This window comes from Dendrobium catenatum, unplaced genomic scaffold (genome assembly GCF_001605985.2).
Source record: "Dendrobium catenatum unplaced genomic scaffold, ASM160598v2 fragScaff_scaffold_1148, whole genome shotgun sequence".
Classification (NCBI taxonomy): domain Eukaryota; kingdom Viridiplantae; phylum Streptophyta; class Magnoliopsida; order Asparagales; family Orchidaceae; genus Dendrobium; species Dendrobium catenatum.
The window spans coordinates 790,546-813,815 of NW_021319610.1; the positions used below are offsets into that span (position 1 = coordinate 790,546).

Consider the following 23,270-nt stretch of genomic DNA (forward strand, 5'->3'; position numbering starts at 1 on the left):
CCCCCTATCCTGGCCGGCCTCCCTGACCACCTGTCATCCCCCAAGGGCCACCTATTCCAGACCCTTCTCCTCCTTCCCTTTGCCATTGGCCTTGCATGCCATCTTCACTCTGATTTACTCCTTCTTCCCTAATTGGACAATTAGGGTTAGGGTTTTGATTCGTCACCGGAGATTTCCCTTTTTCCTTAGGGTTTGGTGGAGCAACTTGAGCTTCTAACAATTTTCGGATCATCTCTTCCATTCCCCCAAATCTCTCTTCAAGGGATGAAAATTTGCCTTCCATCGACGAGAGTTTCTCCCCCACCTCTTCTTTCAATTGGCCCATCTCCCCCTCCAAAACTTCCACTTTCTTTGACGCCATGCCGTCTAGGATCAAGAGCTCTGATACCAAATTGATACGCCTTGGTTTCACAAAATTAGGGTTTGCCCTAATTTCCCTTCAAGGTTGGAATTTCTCCACCAAATCAAAATCAACACAAAACAAGAAAGATGAGAGGAAGAACAAAAGAGCTTTGCATTAATCTTCAAGACAAAACAAAAGACAAAGCTAGTCCACTTCGAGAAGGACCAAATCTCCCAAAAGAAACCCTAGAGAAAACAAGAAGGAAAAGAGAAAGAACTTTCTTCACATGATGCCCCCAAAATAAACCCTAATGGCTCCTTTCATACAATCTCACAACTTCCCCCTCATCCCTAAATTACCCCATCATCCACCCTCCATTTTCCCCCCAAAACTTGGCCTCCCAACTTGATGCCCAAGGATTTAAGTAAGTGGGCCCAAAGGGCCCACCTTGACCCTCTCCCTTTTCTCCCCAGATTCGGCCGCCGCCCCCCTTTGGCTCGCCCGGACCGAAGGCCCCGCCTTCCGCCTCCTGTAGATCCGTAAGGGTCTCGGTCAGCCGGTCCATCATATTTCCTATCAAATTGATAATTCATTTCCAAATGTTAGGCCTGTAAGTCTTTTACCATTATTATTATTATTTTGCTGTTTACGTGGTCTTTTGAACTGGTTAAAGAACTTGGTCGTGGGGGCAACTTACCTTGCTATGGAGTATTTGAACTGGATATTATGTCCCAGTTTTATTGACTATCATATGAAGAGGCTTCTTTATAGAAAGGAATGGCAGAAAATTTGTGTCTTCTTATGATACAAATATAGATTAATATGCTTTTTCTGCGTATTACATTTAGGAATCCATAAAATTCTAGGACGAGTCATTACAATATATAATTATTATAAATTAGAAAATTTTCATGAGCTTTTCCACCAGCCATTCATTCTGCCATTGCTCCTAAGAACTGTTGAAGTCCCTGCAACATTTCGTTGAGAATTTCTGCCGGCTATCCTTGCCACACCTTCCGCCTTTGCTGCTTCTTCCGGCTGTCCGCTAATCTTCTTTCTTCCATGTAATATTTCCTGAACTGTATCCAGAACCAGCTGTCCACATCTATTAAAGCTTTAGGTTTTCAAATCTGCTTCTTTGTATTGCCGTAAGAGATGAATTACTTTTGTTACCTGCATTTGAATCTTCAACAGTCTTATTAGTAAATTATAGGGGAAGGAAGCTTGTGCTAAGAATTATTGTATGCTTTGGTTTGTTTCTTTTTATTGAAAATATCTTCTTCTGTTTTCAATTCTTTATCTGTTTAAAAGTCTTGGAAAATTACTTTTCCTAGTTTCTATTGTACTAAGTAAATTAGAGTATTACCTTGGTCTGATTTGCTTCTTGTAATTCAACAAACTGTTTACTAGCATACAATTGAGCAAGTGTAAGTGTATTGATGTCTCTATTACATTTAAACTTTCTTCGCAGGTTCTTAGAAAAGCTGATATGATTCTAAAAAATGCTGTTGAGAGCATCTTGGCTGAACGTGATATCTTAATTTCTGTTCGGAACCCATTTGTGGTGGGACAATCTAGTTATTGCCTGATGTTTATCTTGCATTTGTTTATTTTCTTTTTAGTGTGATACTGAACGGCTCCTATGCCTAAAACCTGTAAGGTGCGTTTCTTTTACTCTTTCACATCTCGGGAGAATTTATATCTTGTGATGGAGTATTTAAATGGAGGGGACCTATATTCGTTGCTACGGAATTTAGGTTGTTTGAATGAAGAGGTTGCTCGGATATATATTGCAGAAGTTGTAAGATATCTGCGATCTTACATCTTTTTCCTTTATTGTTTTGTTTGATGCAGCCTTTTAACATTGTTATGATCATGGTTCAAGGTTCTTGCTTTGGAATATCTACATTCGCTACGAGTGGTGCATCGAGATCTGAAACCTGATAATTTACTCATTGCACATGATGGTCATATCAAGGTAATGATGATATTAATTTTATAGGAGGAATTCCTTTTTTTGAATGTTTTGCCTAGTATCAAGGCTAACCCCTTATATTAGAACAATTCAAAACCTATAAAATGATTGACCTCGAAGATATATTTTTAGATTCTTTATAACACATGCAAAAATATGGGGAAATTGATATATCCTTGCAAAATAATGGACTCCCAATTATGTTGGCCATCAAATCATGATGCGAAGATTTGTGCTTCTATGATCTTCATATAGTGGAAGCAAGACAGAGCGACTGCTTTCAAATAACCATCATTAGATTACGTCATGATGCGTGAAGACCTCTTCAATCATATCCATAGAGTCAAACACCAATTTTCAAACATCAACCAAGATTTGATGATCTAGCCTAAATCACACTTGACACCAACCTAAAAGCCATCTATCTTATTTAAATCTTTGATAATGCATAACTAAAAGCCTAAAGGTTCCACTCATCCATCCATTACTCATGTAGGCAAAATTGTCTAACTCAGAGATGATAAATCTCTTTTCTCAACTTTCTAAGCAACTAAAAGACTAAAATACGCATTAGCTAGCTACATTTTTGTCTAGCATGAATCTCATATATTAAGTGTCTCATTCACTCACTATTTATATTCCCAAAAATACTAAACTACCCTCCACTCCCACCTATATAAATGCCTTCGGTGGGATCATGTAATGTAAACTCAATCCCTTAAAATCTATTCAATTTTTTTTAAATTCATGGGGAATAACTAGGCAATGCATTTTTTTCTTCTAGATTTAATCCTTATTGACTTGAGAGTCGGGTGCCTTTCAAGGAGTATTTCACTGGGAAAACTCATATTTTGTTTAACCGAGTGTATGCAGTAAGTGAGTGATTGCTATGAATGGCATACCCAAAAAATCTCTAACTTCCATCCATTTTGGTACACATTATACCTTATATGAAACTTATAAAAGGTGTGCTTAGAGCTAGAGGTCATCTACGCGTCCTGGAAACCACCTCTTTGCAATGTTGGGTAAGACTCTGTAGATCAATTTGATATGACTTAAGGATCAAATCAGTAAAAAAAAAACAACCACAAGAAATGAAATCAGCACCAAATAGCAAAAAACGCCCACCAAACTCAAGAGAAAATAACAATAGTATGCAAGAACAACACCAGAGCCTTGCATTGGGTACCCATACCCACACCCACCTACATACCCACCCATACCAAATGGGCATGGGTGGGTATATGTACGCCCATGGCCACGTGGGTGGGTATGGGTGGGTACTCAACATCAAGGGACAAATCGATTTACATTACGATTTACATTACTAATCATCATATGCATGCAGTATATTATAGTAATCCTTACTACGCAGTGCGCAGCACTGAACCGCGTCGCGATCACGATAAATTTTGATATGTGGCTTAAAAGTTTGCAGTCAGAGAAAAAAGGCAAAAAATCTCAAGGCCATTAATCCGTGTCCGACTGCATTCAAGAAGCGTGGAAAGTGGGTGGGTGTGGGTGGGTATGACATCCCGAAAGTCACCATAAGTGGGCATGGGTGGGAAAAGCCTGCTAGCGCAGAGCGTGGGTACTCAACCAGGACCCCATGTAGGGCTCTGAACAACACTAACAAAGCATAAATAACAATCTTTAATCAAAGAAATACAAGAGATAGTTGATTCACTGTTCGAGAGGTGAATCAGCTCTCCCCCAATTTCTTAGCAGCAACTAGGAACTCAAAATCGCCTTAAGAAACAACTCCATAAAATTTTCACATAATCCTCTCCCCTCCAATACAAATTTTCCCCCTTAAAAGCAGCCCTAATCACACCATAAATGCACCTCACATTTCCTCCAATGATCTCCACTTAAACATTTTTCATCATAAATACACCTTTCTTTTTCTCCAATTATCTCCTCTTAAACTTTTTCCTCCTATAGGTCTGAAATGAGGTGTTGGGACCCACAAATAACCCACCCAGGGAGGTGGGGTCCACAGCCCATAAAATGGCTGGAGCTACTAGGTTATGCCCTTTTTAAATGAAACTATTGAACTCTTACTGTATCTCACGGACTTATTTTTTCTCCGGGCAATAGTTGACAGATTTTGGACTCTCCAAGGTTGGTCTCATCAACAGTACGGATGATTTATCCGGACCTGCTGTTAGCGGGACATTGCTGCTTGCAGAAGATGAGCTTCAAGCGTCTAGAACAGACCACCTGAATCAGCGAGAAAGACGAAAGAAACGTTCCGCTGTTGGTACACCTGATTATCTTGCACCGGAGATCCTTTTGGGGACAGGACATGGTCAGTATAACTGTTAATTTTGATAGCTGGCAAGCTATTAGCTTTTTCTTCGTGGTCTATTTGCTACTGTAGCTTACTGAATTACAATTCTGAATTCTTAATATTTGCAGGTGCAACAGCTGATTGGTGGTCTGTTGGTGTTATCCTCTTTGAGCTACTTATTGGAATTCCACCTTTCAATGCGGAGCATCCTCAGGTCTGTCTTGTCCGTTTTTACGCTATTTGTGTTGATCCCATAGTGACAGCTATGCTAAGTGTGCTAGATCCTCAAACGAACCAAACTTTATTCATATACTAGTCACCATGTACATGCGATGCAAGGGATAGCAAAGAATGCTATAAAATAAAGTATATTGTAATGTTATTTTGATTGCTTACAATTTTGTATTTTTGAGCAAAAACATCAAGTATAGCATTGGAGTAATATTTCAAACCAAACATCATTACAATAAAAATTAGGTTCGGTATTTCAGGTTTAATCTTAAGTAGTTATCTTATTAAAGAATATTAATTATGGAATGCAACCTTGTAAGGAAAACTATAAAATATAAAACCATTCATATATATGATAGTATTTTTGTCAACATCTTACACCAAATTTTTTTTCTCACTTTGATTGGTCATTAAAGAAAAGGTGAGAACATCGGGTTGATCTCAGCATTTCAAAAGATGGAAAGCACTTGAAGCATTAAGAAAGATCTAAACAAAAGGCTGTGCGGAGAACGAAGAGGTGGCCATATAGAGTAGTTTGTCGGAGGATTGAAAGATTGAGATGAGGATGGATTCAACCTATTTTTGATTGTCATGCTACATGACTTCAAATAAATCTTGCATTATTATTTTTTTTTGTGGACATTTAGGTCAATTAAGGAAGACTCACACACACGTCGCATACATAAGACTCGAACCCAATATCTCTTAATTGGTAGCCTAAGCTCCCAACCAACAGATCAATGTGAGCTCTGTATAAATCTTGCATTAATTGCAGCTCAATCTTGACCCATTTTTGTTGGCGAATTGATGCTACTATGATTAATATTAGTTAATTGCGTTGACTCATAGTCCATTGATTGGTAGTTTCTTTATACTTACAACATAGATGCTCAATGCCTCAAGGCTTTGAGACATGATGTGCCCACGATATTGAGTTATGTACACCTCCATGTAAAGGATATTAACTGCTTTCATGCTTGATCTAAATAGCATGATCGGAATAGGGAGTGAGGAGGAGAGAGAGAGAGGGCGAGAGATTCGGCCATTTAATTTGGAAATACATTTGAATGACAACTACGTTTCATGATGAATATATTCAACCAAAGAAAATTAATAGATTTATGGTTAATTGGTACATTAAAAGCGTTCATTTGAAAATAATGGCTTGTATAAATGGTAAAAGTTGATGCGCCGCCAAAAATTCACGAGATCAATTAAAATTTTGACACATGTTTCAAATCTCAAAGAGTGGGGTTTCTTTTGCTTTCAGCACTCCCTAGGTCTGCCCCCTAGGGTTCCCATGGGGATAGCTGCCTTTGATTCCGCCATAAAAGTCAATGTAGAAGGGTTTAGGTTTCAGTTTTGAGCAATTATGCAATATTACAAAAGGAACATAGTAGAATCTGATTCCACCAGGCTCTAACTTGAATGGAAAATATAATCAAAACAATATCAAACCTGATGTGCCAAGGAATTTTTTATTCACAATTATGTCCAAACCAGAGGTAAGGTTGCTTTCTTTAGTTCAATCCAAGAGTCAAGCATCCTGTACTAAAATGTGGTAGAAAGACAAATGTAGCTTGCTTTTTTCAGCATTAAAATAGTAGTTAATATCAATTTAGACTTTTGCACCATTACTACATATGAGATCCACTTAGGATACTATACCTCTTGAATGAATCTGGCCTCTAACAACTTTTGAACTTTTTCGTGAATTTGTTTGTCTAGCACAGTCATCATTGGCTAAGTCTTCTACTTTGTTGGCCTCACCTTTTTTAAATGTTGTCACTTCTTCAAATTCTTATATAATCTTCTACCCAGACTCTCTCCACATCGAGTTGGAGGATTTCTTTTTTAATATTTCTCGTTGCTTATAGATAGAAATCTCTTGATTGCAACAAGTTGCTGCTGACTGTCACTATATGATCACTTTCTAGGATCTTCATATTGACATTATATGTAAAGACAACTGCTCGGAAAGCATTCAACAGTGATTGGTTAAAAGATTGCATTGTCAATGGTCGGTGCATCGACCACAATGAAGTTAACCTTAGAAATAAACTACATTTCTTCTTCTACCCAGGTAATCAGCAGGCGATTACCCTCTCTATCTCTATGCTCCGCATAAAAGCCAAAGAGAAAACTAGCGATTGGCGCTAGGCGAGAAGTGCCAAGTTTCATCTTCTCATATTCACTCCTGAATATAATATATTGAGCTCTCGATGTCTATGAGGATGCTACCAAGTTGATAATTTATGATGAGTGTTGTGACGACCACTGAATCGTTGTGCAGATTGGCAGTTGCAGGCTAATCAACTTAAGCAAAGATGATTAGGTGGCACATAGGAAGTAGGCACCCTCAAGATACTTACCAAGTTCACCTCTCCCGACCTAAGTTATTGGAGGTTTGCTTAGTGAGAAGCCTCTTTGCCAACTCCTCCATGGATGGTGGGAGCTTCCCCAACAATGTGGTTCTCTTATGTTGGGATTGATTCATTGCATGGCCTCGTCTTGCATTAGCAAGAACATACTCTTTAAGTTTACCTACTTTGATATGTTTCTCCACCAAACTCCTCTGGTGCTGTCAATCCTCTATGTCCTGACCATGGTCATGATAATAGGTGCAATACTTTGATTTGTCATGCAAGTAACCATTGGCTCTCATGGGCGTTGGCCTTTTGAAGAAGTCCTTATTTTGAATAGCCTCAACTATGTCGACTATGGAGACTCGCATTAGAGTCACAGTAAAAAATGTGTGAATAGGAGGTAGTAGCGACCTCTCATCACGATGATCATTGCATCGTTCATCAGTGCGTACTCACACATCATATGGATGAGTTTTTGGGTTATGGGTAGATCTCTTGTGTTCATGCATGTTTCTCCTCTTAGTCACTTAACTATGTCTAACTTTTCCTTCTAGATGGCTTCTTTCTTTCCTGCTAGCTGTAGTAGAGATGCCAACCTATACATTATATTATTTAACATTTTTATGATTGTTGGTGAGTTCGAATAACCCTTGCAGCATACTCGACTGTTGCAAGCCGAGTGCATACCAAAATGGTCGCATTCATAGATCTTGGGTGACAACCGCTTAGGTAGCAACCGACCCAAAAGCGTTCAAATCGAGCATCACCTTTTGAACCCGAGTAATGAAACTCCTCAGCGATTCTCTCGACTCTTGCCTCATTAATAATAAGGGTAGAAAGTTCTACAACGGCCTTTGCATGTTGGTGAATTGCATCATGAACTTTCTCAGCAAAGTAATGATAATGAGTTGTAGACATGAGAACCATATTAGAGGCAATTCTTTAAAGGTAATAAATAATAATCTACACTTTAATGTATCGCTGATATCTTGGAGAGAAACAATCGACTCAAAGTAGGTGATGTGAATGGAGGGATCCATCCTTCCTTTATACAAATCTATATGAGGGATTTTGAACTTTGGTGGAGGCTTTGCCTCAACAATGTCCCTCGAGAAGCCATTGGCAAGAAAAAATCTCTTCTTAAGTCTCCTTTCTTCATGACGAGGAGTGGAAGATGATCCTTCACTATCTAGGCTGTAAATTTCATCAATGGCTAGAGTAGAATTCAAAGCTCTAGCTCCATAAAGTCTCCTCCTTTTTACAACAAACCATAGGACCCCTCTAGCAATTCCACTCTATGAGTGTCTCTTGGAATCCTATCTAGTGCTCATTGAATCATTCGAGTTATTCTCTCCTCGAATTTAGTGAGCCAACAGATAGTAACAATCTCCTAATTGTCCATGCTGAAATATTCTTCTCCTCTTGGATGTTGTTTTGCTTCACATAGTACTTCTCGTCTAGTTACATGCTCCACTCATAACACCTTTAAGGATGTTGAATCCATAAATGTAAGTGAATCACTTCTAAATATACTGAGAATGTTGAGTGAAAAAGAAAATTGGAAAGTAGAGAGAAATATTGTGATTTTAGTAAAATGGGTTTAAGTGAAAATAATTGTCTTTAGAAACCAATTGACTAAAATTACGGAAACTGAGCTCATCCTTTTATGGATTTGGGTTGTGGCTTGAGCGCTATAGAATTGACTATATACATAGTTACACAAGAAATAAAAGAAAATATAATAATTGTATAGCCTAATTAGAAGGTTCAACCTAATAAAGTTATCTGTCAATCTTTGAATAAGTCATCGACTTGATAATTGAATAGTTGAGTAGCAAATCAAAAGTTTATCTTGAGAATTTATCCCTCCATGAGTTGTCGTCAGGGCTGATTTCATAGATAATAGTTGTTAGGATCGATTATTAGGATTTATTGGCCTACCGAATGAGTTCTTTGATTATTGTTATTTGCTTGAGGCAAGTTCTGTTGTATGCCATCGAGTATGATATTGAGTAGATTGAGTTATCTTGACTTGAACTAGCTTAATTTATCTTGAATTGGATTGACTTAGCTTGAATCAGTTTTTTTGGATATATGGATGTAAGTGTATAATGGGTGCAAATGGTTCTGTCATGTGCAAGGGATTGAGCTTAACTAGTTCAGGATCACTAGCATATCCAGTTCAGAATAACAAGAATGGGACCCTAGAGGTTTGGATCGATAGGGCTTCAGTGCTCATTATGCTACGGCTGTTGAAGGCTGAAGGAAGGCAAGGTTATAAATAAAGGGAATATTAAATTTGAATATAAATATATCATATAATACATCAATTTGCATCAATAATTCATTCGATATCATTAGACCATTGGTAATAACTAATATCTACCATGCATCAGCCATCGAAGCCCGATACTTATCATACACTGATGTTGGTCACTTAATGTTTGACACTTGTCAATTTTAATTTGAATTTTGAATGGATTTATGGAATAATTTTTCTTTTTGATTTAGAAGGTCTGGGGGTCATGCTCAAGGAAGATTTATTTATTCATATTGCTATAATTTATAGTTGCAGGATTTAAATTCAAAGGGAGCTTTTTTGTTGTAAAGCCGCAAATATACAAATGAATAGAAAAAAGAGCTGATCTAGATTGCACTTGTGAATTCTAGGTTGTTTATTGGTAACATTCAAGCTTCAAATGCCATGCTATGCATTGCGTGTGTGTTCACATCCATGCACGTACATTTTCCCGCATAAATAATCAAAACGAAGTCAAGGCTTTCCCTTTGAAGTCTCAGGTGTACCATGAATTGCCTGAAATTTTATTCATTATTATCAATTTTTTAGACAACTTTTTTATTGGGTATCTTCAACGATGCCATAAGCTAATAGTTATTGATTATTGTGAGCATTTTAGGTAATTTATTAGCTCAGCTTTTGTGTTTTTGTTCTTTTAGATGATTTTTGACAATATTCTCAATTGTAAAATACCTTGGCCCCAAGTACCTGAAGAGATGAGTCTTGAAGCACAAGATCTTATTGACGGGTAAGAGCTGAAAATAATCTTTCATATGATGTGCTTTTCTTGTTCTCTACCCCCTTAAGTTGTGATCATATCAAGTGAAGATTTTTTATGTTTGTTTTCAATTCGTTGTTGTCTTCATATTCTGTCAACAAATAGCTGAGTTGTCATTAGGGTCATTATTTTAGCTTCTTGATTTTCGAATAGCTGGTAGCAACAGCGAAATATCTGGTTTGGGGTGTGGCACATTGGTCTCATTTCGCTGCCGAAGTTCTTCTGAACCTTCTACAAAAATCTTGATAGAGCTAGATGTTGGAATCGAGTTATTAAGTTAAAGAAAGGAAGAGAAAGCAACTATTGAAAGCAACAAAAGGGAAAAGAAGGTTCTGAAAAACCTCAGCAACAGAAGCAGAAACAGAAACAGAAACCTGAAGAAAGTTTTATATGCAGCATTGTATATTGTTTTGTATTTCCTATCAATTACAGCAGTACACACACACACACAAGGAGCTAAGGAGTTAGGTCTATGGTGAATATTACATGAGCAATATATTAACGGTGGAGATGATGTAGTCTGGAAAGGTTGAGCAGCTGCAGAATATGGATAAGAGCAATTTTGATATTCTAATCTTACAATGTTTATCACTTATCACTGCTCTGCAAGTACCAATGATTTGTTGAATTGTTAACTTATCTATTAGATGAAGAAACCTGGTAGAAGAGAGAGATTTTGCAAAAAAATCTACAGGTTAATCTTGAGATAAAATGTGGTGAACAATAACATGCTTAGCTTTGATACAATCCTGAATAAAATAATTGTCGATCTCAATATATTTTTTTCGTTCTTGAAAGGCTGGATTATTTGTTTAGGCAACAGAAGAAATGTTGTCACAATAGGGATGAGTAGGCTGTGAGTAAAATATGAAATTCAGCTAGTCACATAATTTCACTTGTAGCGGCAATGAGCGCTCAATATTCTGACTCAACGGATGACCCATGCCATGAAACAAGGTTCGAACCAAGATAGACACAATAGCTTGTAATAGAGCGATAATCAAGTTTGTTAGATGCCCAATTAGAGTCATAATAAGTTTGGAGGTCAAGTTTGTCAACTGAAATATGTAAGCCGTGATGCAACGTGTTGCACAGGTATCACAAAACACTTTATCACGCAACAATTCTGATGCATTCCTCTACTTCAATCATCCAACTTGAATTCTACTAATAATATTTCACCCGTCATTTTGAACAATAGATGTGTACTCTTAATAATGATTTGATCGCCCAAAGTCATAACCCCCACTAGATCTATTACAACTAAAATTATACTCAATATATTTGGTTTTCGATCTACTCAAAAGAAAACCTTTAGATTAATGTTGACCTCCATAATTCAAGTTTTTTTCAACTACCTCTGTAGTCTCATCAACAAGAAGAATATCATCAGCAAAAAAATATACAGCATGTGGTAAGTAACCTAAATGCCAAGAAATTGAGCCATGGATCCAAGGTTTTGTAATTGAAACCGAGTATGCAAAGTTTGAAGAAGAGAAACAAAGCCGAGTCAGTGTCAGCGACCAAGATGTCATCGACATAAATGAGTATATAAAGAGAAGTAGATGTCTTATGATAAAATAGAAAGGAGGGATCTACATGACTTGTAATAAACCCACAATTAAGTAAATAGAGGTGGAAACTATTGACGAGGGGCTTGCTTAAGAACATAAAGAGCTTTGTGAAGAAGACAAATATGATCAAGAATTTGGGAATTCTGAAAATTAGGAGGCTTTTGCGTGTGAAAAACTTCTTCATGAAGAAAGACATTAGAAATATCTGTTTGATAGATTGATTAATGATAGGGTACTGCCACAATTAGGAAAGTGCGAATGTGGGGAATTTAGCTACCGGATTGAATATAACATTGTAATCCGATTCAAATTGTTGATTATAACCTTGAGCAACTAAGCGTGCCTTTTTGCGAGCAATAGATCCATCTGAGTTATGCTTGGTTTTAAATAACCATTTGCAGCCAAGTGCATTTTGATCAGGAGTGCGAGGGACTAGAGACCATGTACCCTGCTGTTGTAACGCTTCAAATTTGTTAGACATGGCTTTGTGCCAAACAACAAATTTTGTTGGCTTAAGAGAAAGAGGAGGGGGATGTAGGCACAAGGTGATATTGTAGATTGAGTATATGTTTTGGTTTAAGATGTTCAGTTTGAAGTAGGGTGATCATGGAATGACATGAATGAGCGAGAAGGGTTACAGCTGAGTCTGATGTAGAGGAATCAGAAAGAGAACAAGCAGCAGATGACATGGGTAGGCCAGGAGGTGGTGTGGTGGTGGGGGGTGGAGATAAAGGAGATGGCTGGGAAAGAGAGGCAGATGTTGAACTGGAAGGTGGAGGAGGCTTACCGGATAGAGGAACAAGTGTGAGAGGCAAGACTTGCTAGGGGTAAGAAGAATTGGATGTGGTGGAGTTTAGTTTATAGGGAAAGATAGATTCACAAAAGGTGACATGACGAGAGATATGAATACGACTAGTGCAACGCTGAGACATTTATAGCCTTTATATTGAGTGGTATAATCAAGAAATACACATGGAGATGAATGTGGAGTATATTTATAATGAAGTGTGGATGGAAGCTGGGGATATAGCATAAACAACCAAAAATCTTAAGGTGAGTATATGGAACATTCGAGTATATGAGGGGGTTCATTGGTATAATAATTGGTAAGGTGATGTATTATGGGTGTTTTTTTTTTAAGGCAAACGATTGATAATATGCTGCAATTGATAAAGTATCAACCTAGAACTATTGTGATAGATCAACATCAATTAATAAAGCACAAGCTATTTCAAGAAGATGAAAATGTTTGTGTTCAACAATGTCATTTTGCTCGGGGGTGTATGGACAACTAAGACAATATAGAATGCCAAATTATTGAAGAGTGTTTTGAAAATTGTTATTGACAAACTAACCACCATCTGATTGAAGCATTTTTATAGGTTTTTGAAATTGGCGTTCAATAGGTAGCTTGAATTGAAGAAATTTATGTAATAGTTCAATAGGTAGCTTGAATTGAAGAAATTTATGTAATAGTTCAGATTTAAATTTCAGTGGATAAACCTAGCAAAAATGAGTATAGTCATCATTCATCAACTAAAAGAAGAAAAAAATTATGATTTTGCATAGATAAGATAGGGAAAGGACCTCACTCATCTTGCATAAATGTGTTCTAACATTGAGTAGTACCATAAAAAGCTAAAGAAAATGATAGAAGATGATATTTTGCCCAAGCACAAGAGGAGCGGTGGGTAGGAATTGAAGTAGAGTTGCTGGAAGGTAGGTGAGCTGAGAGCAATTTTTGTGTAGCTATGGTGGGCTGACTGAGCCGCTAGTACGTACCAAAAGGTGGAATTTTAGGTGGAACTGATGAACGTGGCAGGGGAGGATGGGGTGAGCTGTGGCAGTGTTGTGGTGGTAGACTTAATGGGATAGAGATTAAAGACTGGGCCCCTGATGTCTTGTTGGTCTTGGAGTCCTTGATAGCAAAGTCACGTGCATCCAAGATAATAGGGCATGAATTATGAGCAACAAGTTGATGAAGAAAGATTAAGTTATGAGAGAGATTTGGAACATGTAAAATGTTAGGTAAGTGAAGCATACGAGGAGTGAGGAGAAGGCCCTAACCAGAGTGCACAATAGGTAGCATGTTGCCATTCCAAACCTGTACTTGAGTGGAGCCGAAATATGGATGAATGGAGTGGAGTTGAGACTCATCAGATGTGAGGTGCTGGAGACTCCAGAGTCGAAGAACTCAGCTGAGGAAGCATATTCCTATGCAAGATAAGCTTGATGAGTGGGTTGGTAGGTAAGGTCTATACGATGCCAACATTTTACTGTATTGTGGCCAACTTTGCTATAAATTTGACATTCAATTGAAGACAACATACTCTGGCCATCGTGAGTAGAAAGATAACCTTCAGACCTGGCACAAAACAACTTGATAACCTGAGCATGCTAAATAGGATGATTTTCAATAGCTAACTGAACATTAATCACAGATTTTATGTTGGTCTCAAGAAATTTCAGTTGAAGAGGAATTGATAGTTCACTCATTTTAAGAGGAGAGGATGAAGAAAGGGAAGAGGGAGAAGAATCTACTGAGGAATTCATTTCCAGAATAAGCAACTACTATTAAAAGCTAAGCAACAACAAAGGAAGAATGAAGCTATGACAAAACAGAAGCAACAAATGCTGTTAGCTCTGATACCATGGAGAACTTTAGCAACAGAAACAGAAACTTGAAGAAATTGTATATGCTGCATTGTATATTGTATTGTATTAACTTCAGTTTTCTGCAAATATTTTCTACGACAATACAATCCATCTATTATTTCTTTTATTCACAGTATTAGTCAGACACGGATTTGCAAGGTATAAATCTATGATAACCGGTTGGGAACAAAATGAATTTAGGTGTTAGTTGCACTATAAAGGTTCTTCCAACATAAGTTAAAGTATTTAAAGATCAAACAAATAAATTATAGTTGTTGAAGGTTTAACAAATAAAATAAATAAATAAATAAATCAAAATTTAATTTTACGTCATGAATAATTACCTATTAAATAAAATAATTAAAAATTAAATACTTATGAATGAATTTAAACTTGAATTCAAATTGAAAGCAATGACATACATGATGATAGTTACGTAATAAATAAAATAGTAGTAACACAAAATTATATTAAGTGTCATGTGATTGTTAGTTAATATATGAATTAGCAATCATGGGATATGCCAGATATCACTTCTTGGAGTCATGTACTATAGTTTAATCTATATAATAAAGAATAAATAAAATGATTAACAATTAAATATTTATGAAAACATTTAAATTTGAATATAATTAAAATTGAATTTAAATTTAAAATAATTACATATGTGATGAGATAGTTAAGTATTAAACACAATTATTATAGCTTTCAAGTCAAAATTATGTTGTGTCATATCATAATTAGGTGATAAATATATTTGAATTTAAATTCAAAATCACATCATGTGATGAACATAAAATGTGCAAATAGTCAACTAGTCGATTCACGTACTGTAGTTTATTATACATAAGGATATCTGTATTATAGTTACCTGACCTACCCATCGATCAATGTGCCTTAGGATCTTAATCGATGTACACTGAATCCACACAGAACCATTAGTGGAGAGGATATTGTGAATAATTTATAACCGAACCTGATCATAAATGCATTCAATTGCCCACTGCTTCTATAAAGGAAACATATGGGTTCTGATTACAGCTGCATCATGTGGTTTGAACCTGCTAAATGTCTTCCTTTGAAATGGGAAAAAATATCTTGAAGGATTTTGTATTGATGAAGAAGAAAAATCTAATCCTGCCATTTGGAATTCCCCCAGAAATGTAAATCTTATAGGATTCAAAGAGATCACGGGAGATGGCTTGAGCTGTAAACATAACCTTACATGCATGTACTACACAGTTAAACTGATATTTTATTAGTTTGCATATTCAGAGAGTCTATGACGCTGTTTCATTCTTTTAGTGTAGTGCATTTTGCTTTCAGGTGTCCTTTGAATTTTTCTTACCCCAAAAAAAAAAAAAAAAGAAAGAAACAGTTGTTTTTCCTGTGTTTTTAAAGTTATTTGGTGCTTCGATTTCTATTGGAATTTCAGGATATAAATAGTCTTTTAGCATTTTCTAGTCCATCCATGGCCCATTAGTGATGTAATACTAGGGTTGTCAAAAAAGTTCATTGTTCATGAACAACTCATGTTCGTTTTATGAAGTAACTCTTGTTTGATTCATTTGTTAAGTAGCTAAACCCTAATTGATTCTTTGAACTTAATTTTTAAATGATTTGAACACGAATATACCTTTCTTCGATTGTGTTCGGCTCATTATTAGCTCGAAATAAACAAGTAAATAAATATTTATTTATTTATTTAAATTAAATTTTTTGATTATATATATATATATATATATAACATTCAGGCGCTCCCAGTTACCATTAAGATGGGAGAGAATTATCCTTTCCCAATGAACTCCAACCAATAATTGACGGATATTAAGAGATCATGCTACAATGCTTCTCCCAATTGTAGTATTCCAATTTATTGAACTTCGTTATAATAGGAATATTGTCATTTGATGTCCTTCCAGATGATCATGTTTATACTATTTGCTTTTCTGGAGACATTGATGTAAAAATTTTACATCTCCGTGTACATCCTTGGCAAAGTTAGACCCATCGTTTGACTACTTTCTTAAAAAAATTACTTTGTTGGGCCTTTTATGATATTATCCATGAACCAAAAAACAGAAAGAAAGAAAGAAGAGTTCTCTTGTTGAATAGATTTTCCAAAAATATGTGCCATGTAAAAGGTGAACATCTAAAAGTTCTCATGGGAACAATTTTTTTATTTACCCAATTTGTAACCCAAGACACAAATAATATTATGGAGATGTTGTTAAAACCAAACTAATGAAGATAACACGATCACTTTTGATAGATTATTAACTTCCAACTTCTCAATTTATGATTAATTTTTCAGTATGAGATTCGAATTGCTTTCTGATTAGGCTTGGAGCCAATTGGAACACCAAAATACATAGAAAGGCAATTTATCCAAAGACCATCCCATGCTCCCATGCATGAAGCCAAAGCTTTGCCAACAACCTTTCCATGTAACTTTAGTTTGATCAACGGTCAAACATTTAATGGGAAATTTTCTTTTATATATATATATATATATATAGGGTCATTGTAGCACATTCATTTTTTTATTTAGTTTGGTCGACAGTCAAACATTCATAAAAATTGATGAAATCAGATTATCAAGCACTTAGGTGGTAAATCAATATCAATATTTTTTTTTTTGTTTTATATTTGTAGTTAATAACATCAAAAATTAGTTTTATGATGAATCAATCTTTTCTATGTAAATATGTTGGAAAGTGATACATGCATTAAAAAAAAAAAAAAAACTTTTATATGTAAAAGAATAATAGGCTATCCCTGGATAGTGGATAGTAATAGTTATTTAGAGTAAAAACGTTGCTTATGCATGTAGTCATAGGTCGCAGAGTTTTCATTTTCTAAATTATGTTTTCTTGTTTATACCACACATGGTGTGCTTCTTCACTTTAATGGATCTTTCTTTCATGCTTCAAGTTTCTCAGAGTTTGATATGTGAATCAAAAAAGCATAGTCAGCAAGCTTCACCTAGGTATTCACAGCCATTGGTAAAATGATTTGACCGTTTTTTTTTTCCTTTAATTTTCTAGAATAAATCTATCTAACCTCTTATAGACTTTATGATAATTCAAGCAAAACAAAAAACGTCATCTTTTATCCAACTACATGAGATCGACAAATTCAAGCGAAACAGCTGTCTTATGAAAATTTATTGCTGAGGAATGCCCTATTTATATATTTAACCTTGCCCATCTGTGATGTTTATAATAGATTATTAACTGAGGATCCTCATCAAAGACTTGGAGCAAAAGGAGCTTCAGAAGTATGTTTAAGTGGGGATAATTATCTATGAAAACTATTGATAGACTTGAACATGTGTGTTTTTTTTTTTAATTTCATGAACCAATTTTTCAGGTCAAGCAGCATGTCTTCTTTAAAAACATTAACTGGGATACACTAGCTCGGCAGAAGGTGGCTGATTCAGTTATAAAAAGGTCATGTGTTTCTTATTTTTGGTCGTCTTGACATTACATATTGTAGCACATTTCTCCTTTTTCAGGCTGCATTTGTTCCCTCTTCAAATGGTGCAACTGATACTAGCTATTTCACAAGTCGCTACTCATGGAATCCTTCAAGGGAGCATATCAATGAGGCCAGTGACTTTGAGGATTCTTCAGACAATGGCAGCATAAGTGGTGCCAGTAATTGCTCAAGCAATCGTCAAGATGTGGTATGGAATATAGTTATCTCTTAATGGTTCCAAAATTTTATAGGCATTCTTCAGTAAGCTTTGGTTTTGACTTCATTAGACCATTGATGTGAGGAATATCCGTTCAAAATTTTAATCCTTATATATAAATATCTCGATCTCTATCAGTTGATTATTTCTTCTTCATGGCATTCAACTTATTGAAAACAACAGTTTTAAAACTAATAAGTTGTTAATAACTACCAGGGGGATGAGTATGGTGGCCTCGAGGAATTTAGTTCTGAAGCATTTGTGAATTACTCATTCAGTAATTTCTCTTTCAAGGTAAATTGAAATCCGCTCAAAACAAATGCACTTTCATTTTCAATTTCTATTTTTCTTTGAAAATTTATGGTTTCACTGGAATGTTGTTAAAATCCTTCCACTAAATATTTCATTAATGTGCTGGTAACAATAACAAAAAGATAGGATGACTTGTGTGCTTAGACTATAGGAATGGCACTCTTTGACAATTTACGTATTTAGTTAGTTTCTATTATGATCTAATTTCCATTTTTAATGTAAACCTATATATGCATATCTCCTGAAATTACAATGTGATAGGAAATGCTCCAAGAGAAAGTGACTTCCCTTGGCTGAATTTGAATTTCAGCAAGGTTCAAACTAGAAATTAAGAAGAAATTGGTGGAAATATTAACCAGAAAGGATTTACTAATAATAGATGAAAAAAACAACAAGATACAATGGATCCTCAATTGGAGAGGAGGATTTGGCTCTCCCAAATCTCTAGACACCGCTAGAGCCCAAACAAATTCAAAGAACTCTCCAAATTTTAGAAAATACAAGATAAAACTTTACCCTGGGTCAAGCAATATATTTAAAGTATACAAAATATAGTTAATACCAAAATAGGCCCTCAATTTGAAATTTCCTTTCTAATATCTTATTAATTTCTCATTAATTTGGCTGTTGGACCCCACCCCCACCCCCACCCCCACCCCAAATGGGGCAGCATTGATTGGGGCGGAACTTCTGTTCCACCGCTGGTAGACCTAGGCCGGTCCAGGCTGGACCGGTCCAATGATTGGTCTATCACAATATTATCCACATATATAATTATAATAGATATTTATTCTTGCCCCCCATTTAAAAAAAAGGTGTGATCGACCCCTCTCGTATCTCAACTTTGTTAAGGTGGAGTTGAATCTAGTGTACTAAGCAAATGGTGATTATTTAAAGTCATGAAGGGATATGGTGATGCATATTGGTTAAGTCATAGATGGGTTTTTTGTTCTCACCACTTAACCAGTGAGAACAAAAAAAAATTCATCTATGATTTTTTTCGCAAAGTTATGGGAGAATCTCATCACTTTTGAGGTTGTGGCTCGAAATTTTGTGTGATTGCACAAGTGGTTTATGAAGTTACCTAGCTAGCAAGATTGATGAAATATATACAGATACATAATACTTCTCCTAAAACTCACTATAGTGATGGTGAATCATCATCAGTTCTATGAAAAATCATGTTAAACATGACTGAATGAAACATATAAGAATTTGTTTCTCATTTATAAAAAGTGAGATTGAAGAGGGTGGAATAAACCTATGTTTCACTCCTACTACCTTAAAACAAGCTGATGTTATCCTAAAAATTCTAAACAAAGGAGTTTTCAAAGATATGCTAAGCAAATTAGGAATTATAAATATACATTTCTAGACTTGAGAGGGAGAATAGGTAAATCTGGAAATTCATTTAATCCATCGATAGGCCTTGTTTGGTATGAAGGTTGGTGATTCTTCTAAAATTAAGAATCCTTTTGAATTTGATATGGTTTGGAGATCAAATCAGCACCCATAACAGCCACTAGAAAGAAATCAACACCAAACAACCACCAAATCAAGAGAAAATAACAATGATATGCAGGAATAACACTAATAAAATTAAAATAACAGTTTTCAATCAAAGAAACACAAGATACAATTGATTAATTGTTCGAGGGGAGAATCCCCGAAAGGGGGTAGGGTCGGGGTCCACAGCCGCATCAATACTCCCATGATAAAAAGTCACTTATCCTCAAGGTGGAAAGAAGGGAACTACTATTGGATAGTGATGTTGGCTTCCCACGTCGCCGCATACTCAAGTAAATTTTTCCACTTCCCGGATCCTCTTGTCTCCTTGGCGCACCCCTTGCACCTCCAATGATTCTAATATTACCTCCATATCTCTACAATGTAGCCGGTAGTGTGGGCAAGGGTGTATGATCTCCAATGGCTCATCTCAACTGTGATACATAAAATACTAGAAGGATGGCTAAAGTTGGTGTCAATTGTAGATGATAGACGACTGCACTAATATGCTCCATGACCTCGTAGGGTATGGCCCAAAGTATCGCGGGGATAGCTTCTCATTCCTCCATCGAGCTAAAGTCCTCTGTTTGTGATGTCGAATCTTCAGATAAATTCTATTCCCTTTCATATGTTGATTTCAGTTTGGCCCTAGCAGTCAACACTTGGTTGAAATAAGCTATGGGCCTCTACCCTTGCATGAGAACTGCTCTCAACTCATAGCCTGATGCATCAATCTCCACTACAAATGATTGGTTGAAATCTGGTAGTGCTAACACATGGACACTAGTCATGACTTTCTTTATTTGCTCAAATGTGGCTGCCTCCACCCATTTGAAATTGTTCTTCTCAACTGCTATGTCAACAGTCAGGCTATAGAACTGTATCCCTTCGCGAACTTCCTATAATATCTTGTTAGTCCCAAGAACCCCCTTAGCCCCTTCAGGGTTTTGGGCATTGGCCACTCCACCATTGCCTCTATCTTGGTTGGATTTGCTGACACCCTAGCTTGAGATATTATAATTCCCAAGTACTCCACCCTTTACTGCGCAAAAGAGCACTTCTTCAAGTTGGCATATAGTTGGTACTCCTTCAAAGTTCCCAACACCGTCCGTAAGTGCTCCTCCTCGGACTTGTTATAGATAAGGATTTCATTAAAGAATACCAGAGCAAACCCCCGAAGGTAAGGCTTGAACACCCTATTCATGAGTGACTGGAAAATGGCAGAAGTGTTGGTGAGGCCAAAAGACATCACCAAGAACTCATAGTGTCCCTTATGAGTTCTAAAAGCCATCTTGTGAGTGTCCTCTGGTCTCATTCTAATCTTGTGATACCTGGACTTCAAATTGATCTTTGAGAAAACCACTGAGCCATACAACTCATCTAGCAGCTCATACAACACAATTTCCTAATTCAAGGCAAGATAATCTGTATAGAATCTCCAACTGTCATCATTTTCACCAGTAACACGGGACTAAAAAAATGGCTCACAGTAGGCTTGATGATCTCATCTTGAAGCATCTCCCGAATCAACCTCTCAATGTCATCCTTTTGGACCTATGGGCATGGCCGGACGCTAATGAGAGTGAGTCCTTCCTTCAGAATAATAGCGTGCTTGTGCTCTCGTGGAGGAAGCAATCCTTGGGTGGGTTGGAATGCCCTCTATCTCCCAGGCATCTCCTCCTTCCAAACTATGGAGCTCCACCAAGATTTCCAATCCTTCATCCTATATGGCACGCTCCATGGTTTTCAAGGAAGCCAATCCTTTGGGAAAATCACCACCTTTCTCTGCTCCACTTGGATCTCCATAGCTAATGCCTTTCGTTCCACCTTAGTCCCTCCCAATCGTTTGTAGCCACTTCACACCCAAGATTAGATCCATACTTCCTAAGTCCAGTGAAAGAAAATTCTCCTTGATGTGAATTCGTTGCAACTCCACCGTCAATCCCTGACAGATACCCCTGCTTTTCTCTACCTTCCATGTGCCCGTCATCACCCCAAAGCCTCCCATGTCTACAAGCTTTAGCCCAAGCCTGTCAACCACCTGATTTGATATGAAATTGTGGGTAGCCTCACTATCCCTCAAAATCGTCACTGCTTCCCTGTCTATCTTTACCCTCTTCTTCATAGTGTAATTCGAGGTAAATCCCACTACATAATTCAACGAAACCTTTGCCACCTCCACGTGTAAGGGCTCCTCATCCTCTACGACTTCTTTTGTCTTTACTTCGTCCATCTCCTCCTTATCACAAACAAAAAGGACATGCAATGTGTGATTTTTACTCCTATAGCTCAGTGTGAACTTCTCGTCTCTCCTAAAACATAAGCCCTTAGCTTGTTTGTCTTGCAACTTCATTTCAGTCAGTCGTTTAAAGTTCCCTCATGGCCGCGCTCCCAAACCTTTCTCCTTTGGAGCTTCCCTTTGACTTGATACAATCAACACCTTAGGTGCAAGGAAGGTTGTTATGCGGTAAGAACCTCCAAAATTGCCCCCTTTGCTACTCCTCTTAAGTGAGTTCTTATCATCTATCAATTGGGCTAACTCCATAGCATCTCATAAGTCATGGGGTATTGCCACCCATACAAAGGCTCTCAGCTCTGGTTTGATCCCCTTCATGAAAGTACTTTCTATCATCGTCTCCGGAAGTCTCTCTAAACGTCCCGACAGAAGCTCAAATCTCTCTCGATGCTCCATCACCGTTCTTGCCTGTGTCAAAGCAAAAATCTGCTCATAATAGACCCCCTCCTACTTGGTTCGAAAACGGTCTTTGAACTCCTCCCACAAATGGATTGAGTATCTCGTCTCCCTCCTTTGGTATCATGCCAGTGCCTTCCCCTTAAGACATAGAGCCGCTGCCATAAGCCTTTCCCCTTCCATCAGCTCGTTCACCGCAAAATATCTCTTAACTCTATAGATCCACTCATGCACATTATCGCCTTTAAACACTGGCAGTTTCAGCAAGCCCCCCCGCCCCTCATGCCTCTCATGAAGCGAGCATTGGGGTCTCTCCATGGTTCCCTCTCCTCCCTTCTCCTTTCATATCCATCTCTTCCTTTAAATTTAGCCCACCTGTTCTCTTCTTTCCATTCCCTCCTACCTCCATATTTCCTATTCATCCCCCTTCTCGGTAGAGGCTCAAGGTAGGGTATTCCCTCCTCTTCTCCTAAAATTTTCACTTTTCCATCTCTTCTTTGCATGTCATTTCTCTTATTCCCCTTGCTTTCGGTGAAGCTGCTTTAGTTT

The 23,270-nt window shown here is 37.0% G+C and overlaps 1 protein-coding gene across 7 annotated transcripts in view; it reads left to right on the top strand.

The window, feature by feature from the left end:
- The window catches only part of LOC110102002 (probable serine/threonine protein kinase IREH1), an 89,950-nt gene that overhangs the window by 43,084 nt on the left and 23,596 nt on the right, over positions 1–23,270 (top strand). For 4 of the 7 annotated variants that reach the window (XM_020830125.2, XM_020830126.2, XM_028698815.1 and 1 more), the window contains 10 exons: positions 1,815–1,907; positions 2,004–2,144; positions 2,229–2,321; positions 4,419–4,629; positions 4,740–4,825; positions 10,167–10,255; positions 17,743–17,794; positions 17,887–17,943; positions 18,032–18,202; positions 18,428–18,505. In XM_020830125.2, the coding sequence (XP_020685784.1) occupies positions 1,815–1,907; positions 2,004–2,144; positions 2,229–2,321; positions 4,419–4,629; positions 4,740–4,825; positions 10,167–10,255; positions 17,743–17,794; positions 17,887–17,943; positions 18,032–18,202; positions 18,428–18,505 (1,071 nt within the window). Of the gene's footprint in view, positions 1–1,814; positions 1,908–2,003; positions 2,145–2,228; positions 2,322–4,418; positions 4,630–4,739; positions 4,826–9,878; positions 10,008–10,166; positions 10,256–16,786; positions 17,016–17,742; positions 17,795–17,886; positions 17,944–18,031; positions 18,203–18,427; positions 18,506–23,270 lie in introns of those variants that run through there. The other 3 variants (XM_020830131.2, XM_028698814.1, XM_020830129.2) reach the window with 3 other exon arrangements.